Source organism: Octodon degus, unplaced genomic scaffold, assembly GCF_000260255.1.
Source record: "Octodon degus isolate 3935 unplaced genomic scaffold, OctDeg1.0 scaffold00310, whole genome shotgun sequence".
Taxonomy (NCBI): Eukaryota; Metazoa; Chordata; class Mammalia; order Rodentia; family Octodontidae; genus Octodon; species Octodon degus.
Window position 1 is genome coordinate 559,022 of NW_004524886.1, and position 9,131 is coordinate 568,152.

Consider the following 9,131-nt stretch of genomic DNA (forward strand, 5'->3'; position numbering starts at 1 on the left):
TTAAAAAGTACATAGTGCGTACCTGGTAAAATGTCATAACAGTGTGAGTTTTCAAAAACTCAGAGATGTGAAAGTGAAAAGGAAATTTCCTTGCCTATTAAGATAATTTTGTTTTAATCTTTTATTTATGTATTTTGGTACAGGGTCTCACTACACAGCTCAGAATCACAGTGATCCTCTTGGCTCAGCATCCCCCGCACTGGGATTATAGGCGTGCACCACCATGCCCGGTTTCAGTGGCTGGCACGGTACGCCCGGGGTTCCAGGACCAGCATGGCATATAGTGCCAGGGATTGAACCCCAGTCCTTGCGCTTGCCAGGCAGGCACATCTGGCACCAAGTTCTCTCTGCAGCGTGATGTGTTATATCTTTGACTTGTCATTGCTGATACAGGAGTTGGCCTTATATAGACTTTCCAGCCAGTTTACTAAGACCTAATCATTATTCATTTGACCCTTGCAGGTATTCTGTAAGTATTTATGCAGCAAACTCTAAGCAAATGGGCCTCCTGAGGGGAGATCAGAAGAGATGAGAAGCTACTGACGCGTTTTAGGAGGGGCTTCCATGGTACGAAGGATAGGTGGTAGGACCCTGAAGAGCAGGGGACATCAGAGGGGCCTGGCCATCTCCACTGGGACACCCAGGCAGGCGCAGGGGTCCTATGCTTACACACGCACTCCTTCCTATGGTTTCCTTGTGGATTTTCCAGCCACACGCTGTGACAGTTCCCGTAAGAATTCTGGGGGGAAGCGGTGAGCACACCCCTGGATGCGTGTTCTTCAGAGCTGAGAGTAGCACCAACCTGCACCCTGGGGGATGCGTGACACCCACCTGCTCACTGTGGCTTCGGATCCCTGCTGCCAGGCAACAAGCTGGGGGCCAGCTTCCCACCCGTACCGCCAGGCAGGACGCCTGCAGGACTCCAGCCCACCCCGAGGCCACCGTGAGCGTGGGGGAAGATGGGCATCGATTGGAAGGACGAGCCCAGCCCACTGCCCCACATTCACACAAAGCAGCTTGATGTGCAGAAGTTATTGGTGGAAGCAATGTAAGAGTTCTTAAATTTAGGAAATAGCAAGATTTTAAAGATATCAGGCATCACATCACCTAAGCTCCTGCTTAAGAATTAAGAATTATGCTTAACGTATTCAGAAAGGCTGCTTCCAGCTGCGGGTGGCACACGTTGACCATACCTGGGCCACGAAAGACAGCATGTGGGAAGCTAGTTCCTCCTATTCCATTCTGAGGCTGCAGCCAAAATGAAGGCTGAAATAAGAGAGGAACAAATTGCCATCTCAATCTGACGACAGCAACAGAACCATGTAATGAAAGCATCTGGAGAGATGGCTCAGGGGAATAAGAGCTTCCCTGGCAAGTGCAAGGGCCTGAGTTCAATCCCCGGTTCCGCAAAAAAAAAAAAAAAAGAAAGAAGGCATCCGCCCAAACCCGTGAACAGTGGGCCGCATCTCAGCTCTGCTCAGAACTCCTCTGCCTGACTGCGGCTGGGCTGGGAGCGCCTCAGGCTTCCAGAAGCCCTCTGGCCTCCAGGGGAGATTATCTCCACTTCGGACAAACGCAACACTCTCCCTGTGCGACTCCATCCCCGGTACAGAAACTAAGGAAAAGAAAAATGACAAACGGAAGGCCAATTCAACTAAGCACATACAAATAACTCCGGCTTTCCTTGCAAAGGGGAGTGAAGCACTGGGGAAGGGTCTTGCAGATGCGGGCGTTTGCGATATGCGTGCACACGCGTGCCCGCATGTCCGAGGCAGACCCCGCGCTCCCGCGCTCGCCTCGCCCGCCGCGGGTGCTTCCGTGGTCAGCAGAACGGCGCTCCGTGGGTCCGCGGCAGGGCGGGTGCACCTCCTAGGCCTGCCCACGGGGGCGTGTGCACCCGCACGCCTCGGGCTCGTCCGGATCGCCCTGCTTCCGCACGCCCCTCCTCTCGTCTCGCTGCCTGGCCACCGAGCTCAGTCTTCATGTTGTCTGTCTTCCACGTTTTTCTTTCCCTTCTTTCCTTTCCTCCTCCCCCGCCCTTCTTCCCTTTTCCTTTTTGAATAGTTTCTTCCTGTTCCACAATACATATTGTACATTCCTGTTCTCACTTGTTTTCAGTTTTTCACACCAGAGAGATACTGCGATATTTCCAAATGTGTATCTGATTTAGTGCACTCACGATTATGGTCTCCAAATGAATTCATTTAGCTGTAAATGTTTCACTTTTCTTTTTCTTTATGACTGAATAATACTCCATCGTGTAAAAATACCTTTTTTATCTGTTCTTCAGTTGATGGGCATTTGGGTCATTTCTGAGAGCTAGCGACTGTACACTGCGCCGCTGTAAACATGGTGCGCAAATACCACTGCGGAGCGATGACTTTAATTATTCTGGGAAAATACGCAGAAGAGGAATACCTGGCCAAATGGGGCCTCCGGGGCCAGCCTGGGAGAAGTCTCCGCGCTGCCTCCACGGCGGCGGCTGCACCCGTCTGCGCTGCCCCAGCAGCGGAGAAGGGCTCCTTCTCCCCGGAAGCCCCCAGCACTTGCTAGCAGTTGGTCTGTTTGATGCTAGCCATTCCTTGGAGGCTAGCACACGAGGCCTCCTCTCAAATAAGTAAGCAAAATAATAATAATAATAATAATAATAATAATAATAATAATAAGGCTTAGAATGCCAGACCTTGATATTCACCCTAACAGTACTATATTCCAGATTAAGTGGTGCTGCTATGACTAAGACCATGATGAAGTTATCAATTTGTTGGAGTCATAAAAGCAGTCTGATGTGGAGAGGAAAGTCTTCTCAACAACTGAATGAACTGCAACATTATATAACATAATTCCACTACTTCATATGGTAAATAAAAGTAACTTGAGATTCACTGAAATTCTAAGGGAAAAGATAAAACCACGTTAAGAGAAAATCACACAACATGCTCATAACTTAAGGTATGTAGAACAGAGAAAGCAAAACATCATAATTTATGGTTTTTAACTCCATCAAAAGTATAAATACCTACTCCTCTAATGATCTATTAACAAGATGCCCAGGTAGACCACAGCCGGGGGGAAAATACTGGCAAAACCTACACCCACAGAGATCTTGTACGAGCAACACCTGAAGAAACCCTGCGACACATGACAAAAAGAACAACCCTAAGCAACAAGCAGGAGCGTATGGATGGGGATGCAGTGCACCCAGTGAGACCGGCACTCAGAAAAATGAAGATCAAAAACCCAGAGTGATGCCCATCTGCTCTCCATAAGGACTATGTTTAAGGAGAAGGACAATCATGAATGTTAGCAGTCATGGGTAGTACCTCACACATTGTGTGTTTGGGGGAAAGGCTATGTACCACAACCTTTGCAAAAGTTCTCTCAGCTGCCTACGAAGCTAAAAACATGCTGCTGTGGTTCCAGTCAAAGACATCCTGGGCCCTGAGCTAGAGGCATGGTCCTTAGCTCAGTGCTGTGGGAAGATGGTGGGGTCTGTCAGAGGCAGGTCTTGGTGGTAGGTTTTAGGATTTAGGGTGGGCCCTTGAAACAGACTGTGGGGTGCTAGACTCTCTCTGTCTCCCTTGCATTCCCAACCAGGAGGTGAACACAGTCCCACCAGGACCTCCCACAGGAAGTGCTGCCTCAACACAGGAACTACTGCATTGTCGCAGGAAGAAGTTCTGCATCACCACAGGAAGCCATGGCAGGAAGCCATGGATACGGTGTGGGTTGTAGGTGCTTCATAGGGGTTCTTCCCAAGCTGACGGCGTTCCCTTCGCTTCCTATTTTGTTGAATATATATATATATTCAACAGGAAGTATGACATCACCTCAGAACCCAAGACATCAGCAACAGCCAACTATCTTCTGAAACTTTGAAGCTGTGAGCCAAAATAAGCCTCTTCTCTTTATAAATTGATTATTTTGCTTGTCATGGGCAGAGATTAATGCATATATCTGCCCCCTGATTAGCTTATCTATTTCTTCAAATTAACTAAAAAGGAATGAAAACTATGTCCATAGCAATGCAAGTAAAAAAAAAAATTACATGGTGGTAGGTTTTAGGATTTAGGGTGGGCCCTTGAAACAGACTGTGGGGTTTACATGTAAATCATTTATCTGTCAATAAAGAATGGATTAACAAATTTATGTTCATGCAATAGTTTCAGAAGAGAAGAAATAAATAAGCCACAAAACAGAGATATGTCCTAAAAATCTGATGGTGGGTAAAGGAAGTCCTGCGTACTGCATCCTGCCTTGTGTTCCTTGCCCAAGTGCTCCCCTCCCAGGACTAAGATCTCCAGGCCACTGAGGTGGGACCGGATGTCTCTCCAGGGTCTGAGCGTCCTGAGGAGCGGCCTGGGGGCCGCTCTGCACACCCTTCTCCTCCTTCCTGGGCTTGTGAGCATTTCTGTGTGAGAAGTGCCACATTTGGACCCAAATCCCGAGCACGTTTCTCACTCTTGAGAGCCAGGCTGCACCCTAGAAAGCTTTGCTCCTCTCCGTGCTGGAGCTGAGCCTTCCAGGGCCCTGCCCCTTTCAGCTGCCTTGGTGCGGGAGGCAGCAGGAAGCGCGCAGCACTGGGCCCTCACACGCCACGGCTGCGAGGGGAGCTCTGGCCTCACAGTGAGGGGAGACAAGGCCTCCTGTAGGTTTCCAGGTGGTCTCCCTGTCAGAAGCACAGTGTGCAGGGAAAGCAAATCCTCCAAAGCTCCCATGCAGATCTTTCCCTGACAGAGGTGGCCACGGTCACCGCCCCTGGTGGCTGGCTAGTCACCCAGAAATGTTCCCCCCCTGGGCTCAGTGTTTGCCTCACTCTTGGGCAAAACATACTCGCCAGCGCCCACAGCCAGGTCAGTTGTGGAGTGGAGGATTCCATGGGTGACCCCACCACCATGGCTGCTGTACCTGGACCCCACCATGTGAGGATGTGTCGCCCCTTCACCTGCCCATCAAGCTCCTCTGCCAGCATTCATGTGACATGATGTCCTCACATCTGCCAGCCACTGACAGAAGCATACCCATTCTTCTTCACAGCAAAGCCAACAGGTTCCCAACTGTACTGGCCAAATCCCAGGAGTGCCTAAGGTTGGACTACTAATCAAGGTTCAGAGGAAAACATCATGAGTGCTAAGATTTTTATGGCCTTGGGGTACTTCTTCATAACATAAAAATTCACTGGGACAGTACAAGTACGTGTCCTATTCACCGTGTTTCTGGGATTTCAAAGCCAGACCCTATTCCCTCAGAAGAGGAACCTAGTCAGGAGCACAGCTAGCTCTAAGTCGTGAACAAAGCTGTAAGTACAAGTTTACTTTCGTTTTTCATTTTCTGCTGACCTTTGAACAGAGCATTCCAATGTACACGCGACAGAAAAGGCGAGCGCACAGTGGTGCAGTGCTCTATGCTCTGAGATGCAGTCAGCGGCTCCTCTCAGACGGACGGTGTTTGAAAACAAAAAGGTTTTTGAACTTCGATCAAGAAACAAGATTCTCCAGCCCACACCAAAGACAAAACTACGGTAAACACACTTGCCAGGCAGGGGCTCGTGCTCCCGAGCTATGTCCCCAGGCACCCGGCCCTGGGACTGCTCACCCATGCAGCTCATCATGTCTGAATTTGGAGGGACAGTAGTCCTGGGGAGGCTGCACTCGGCTCTGTGCGTCTGTTCCATCTTGGCAGAGCTGTTCACCAACTCAGTGCCTCATCACACCGGGAAGTCACCAAGCCCAGGCCAGTACCTTCCTCAGGCCACAGCGATGCCACTGAGCAGTGCCCAGGGTGACAGAGTGCAGGTACCCTCCTACCACACGTCCAGGGCAAAGGAGACAGTGGCCTGCGGGTCACTGTGGGAGCACAATCTCGTAGTCGTGCTCAGGCGTGCAGGAAGAGGCGCCAGAGACTGCGCTCCTGAGCAGGGCGTACTCCGTCTCTGTCTCCGAATCCTCCCTGAGGTGCCTCCCTGCCCTCCTGATGGTGTTCACATTCTCGTAGCCATGGTCCGTGGAGGCCAGGGACGGCCAGCGTGGGGCCACGTGGTTAATGATGGTGTAGCACACATCCTCGGAGCACCCACTACCCGCATCGTCCTGTTCCTGCCACACACAGAAAGAAAAGAAAGCATGACCAGAGGCCCACAACAGGTCTGCGCCCAGCGTCCCTGCTCTCCCGGGCCCAGGTCTGCGCCCAGCGTCCCTGCTCTCTCGGGCCCAGGTCTGCGCCCAGCGTCCCTGCTCTTCCTCTGCGCCCAGTGTCCCTGCTCTCCCAGGCCCAGGTCTGCGCCCAGCGTCCCCCCACGCCCCTCCGGCCCAGGTCCACGCACAGCGTCCCTGCTCTCCCAGCCCCACACCCAGCCCTACCACCAGATCCCAAGCTCCTGCGCTCCCACTTCCCCTTCAGATAGGAGCTGAAAACTCCGAAACAGCAGCACCTGCCACAGCATCTGCAAGTACAGCTGCAGCGCCTGCAGGAGACAACCTCAATACAGAACTGGTGGGGTCTCAGAACAGGGGCAAAGAGAGCAGTCAGAACAGTGTGCAGCCACTAGACCCACAGGGCGCTTGGGACACAGCTGCGCAAGGAAGCAAGTTTGTATCCATCACTGCTTTCCACCACGCTTATAAATCTAAATGCTGAGTCCTGCAAAGAAGCATCAGCAGGCAACGTGCAAAGCCAACAGGCATGAGCTCTTGCAGTGTTCAGATCAGACTAATTTTATTTGATTATTGCCTGCTTGTGTAATACTTGCTTTGAAAATCACATAATTAAAGTCTGGAGAATTGAGACCACAACATTAACTCTCTAATCATCTAGCTCAGCTGAAAGACTGTAAAATTTTAATTTCTTTCATGTTTGCATGAGAAGAACACTGAATAAATTACTTAAAGTGTGAAGAATTTCTCTAAGTGCACTCAGACGTATAAGAAAACACAGGTGACTCTCCAATAAAATTTTGACATTTCTCAGAAAAATGTAAGGAAAGATAATTTGGCTTTTGTTTCACTTGATTTTGTTGACCTTCAGTTACCTGATTAGAAGTAGAGGGACATTCTTTACCTAGAGGATAAAAAATAAAAGAAAGAACATGAGACTTTCACAGCACCACAGGTTGGAGAGAAAACGGAGACAGGAGGGGATAAGAGAACCACACAGGGATGGTGTCTGGACTCTGGGCGTCCATCCACCTCGCCGAGGCAGAGCGAGAGAGAGTGTGGCTCAGCCCTGGACTGCGGTAAGGGGCAGGCAGCACGGCGGGCTTCAGGGTCCAGAGAGACACTCTTTATCCACAGATGCTAGGAGCAGGAAGTAAGCCACGTCTAGAGTGATCAGAGCTGTGGGCACAAGCGAAGAATTCTATAAAACCATCACAGGAAAATTATATGCTTCTTAAAGGTGAACAATCATTATAGAATAAAAACAAAAATAACCAGATTATTTCCCTTTAAATAGAAACACAAAAAGTAAGATTCTAGGTGATTCAATCTGTGACTTATGAAGCAATTTGTGTGTGTAACAATCTGAAATCTACTACTAACATTTTTTTAAAAAGCTGGAATTAGGGAAGTCACAGAACACTAAATATTACCATCAACCCTACTTAGAAGCAAAATCTTGCCCCGATTGCCCCTGCGATCTGGTGCTTTTGATGGTCTCCTCAGCACTTCTTAGACTAGTCTTAGCATCTCAAATAATATAAACAGATTCTGTGAAACAAAGTAAGCTAAGAATTCCTAATAGCCTTTCCTCAAAAGTGGACTGATATCCTAGGAACAAGAAGTAAGCCACATCTACAGAGTGATCCAGTATTCGGTGGACTGGTCTCCAGCATGGACTGCTACACGCATCCACATCATTACACACACTTGTCAGTGTTGCCATAAGTAATGGTTTCTTGCATAAGTTGCTTCATTTCTGTACTTATATAAAATAATGAAGTTACATGACCTGGACACTGTAGAAATAACATTGGCCACAAGGACTTTGGAAGCCACGTGTCAGTATAAAGGGCAGGAAGAAGATGCAGGTGGGGTGCTTCCTGCTTTGGGCTGATGTGGTTAAAATACTTAGAAATAATCCTGTCACACTGCAGATTACAACTGAGAACATGTCACGATCATGTTCTCTGTAGACACCTAGACCACGGCTCCAAAGACCACCAGGGACAGAGGAAGGATATCAAGTCTGCTACAGCAGAGCACAGAGGAGAGAGCAGAAAGTGGGCACCACTAACGTGTGTGCCCAGGACCGAGCCAAGGGCCACAGAACTGCCCAGAACACGTGGGCGCTGGCCCCAGTCCACTGGCCAGCGTCAAGGAGCAGAAGTGCATCCCGTCTGCTGCGTCACAGGCTGAGCGGTCCACCTGTACCCGATGAGTCTGCAGGGCTGGAAGCGGGTGCCGCCGATGCACCGGCCCGCTGAGAGCCGCACCGGATGGGTCACGATGTAGGCAGCTGCAGGGCCCAAAGGCAATGCAAATGCACATCCAAAAGCAGCGCACGTCCTTACAGCAGTCAGGAATTGTCGCACTGACCCTCGGGTGGTGATTCTCGTTGCATCCCCAGCTCAGTTCCTACTTGGATGATGGGAAGGACAGCTGGTCTCAGATGCTCACTAAGCTCACAGGACATGGCCACGGGAGCTGCCGTGATCTCTGCACACGAGATCCCTCCATAGTGAGGCCTGATGGCAAACATGCTATGTGTGGCTCCTTTCCACACATGAGGTCACCAACGTAGGCCACTAGTGCCACTCAGGGCTCCATCGTCAAAATGACAAGTGACTACTAAAATAATAACTGGAAAACCACGTGTGTGTGCCCCAGGCACACAGAAACAGTGAAAAAAAAGATGCATCGAGATGGACCATGCAAAGGTTAACACAGAGCCGGTGCCGGGTGCGGAGGACACACCCATCACCCAATGAGTCCACCCCTACAGAAGAGTTTGCCTGTGTGCGTAAAGATGTTGTTCACGACAAATGCCGTCCTGAATGCAGACCAGCTCACCCAAACCTCTACTGAAGACAGAAGAGGAGTGATCGAAAGCAAGAGACAGGAAAAGGAATATTGTGGGACTGTCCTGCTTCAAGGTTGTATATGGTGAGATTTTTGGACTTATGTGCAAACATGAGA

The 9,131-nt window shown here is 49.9% G+C and overlaps 1 protein-coding gene across 1 annotated transcript in view; it reads right to left on the reverse strand.

Annotated features, from left to right (window-relative positions):
- Positions 1–4,353: 4,353 nt before the first annotated feature.
- Gcsaml (germinal center associated signaling and motility like) overlaps positions 4,354–9,131 on the reverse strand; it is a 25,776-nt gene continuing 20,998 nt past the window's right edge. Inside the window, exons 4-5 of the mRNA XM_023707779.1 lie at positions 7,028–7,056; positions 4,354–6,095 (exon numbers count right to left, since the gene is read on the reverse strand). Coding sequence (XP_023563547.1) covers positions 5,844–6,095; positions 7,028–7,056 — 281 coding nt within the window. The 3' untranslated portion in view covers positions 4,354–5,843. The remainder of the gene's footprint in view (positions 6,096–7,027; positions 7,057–9,131) is intronic.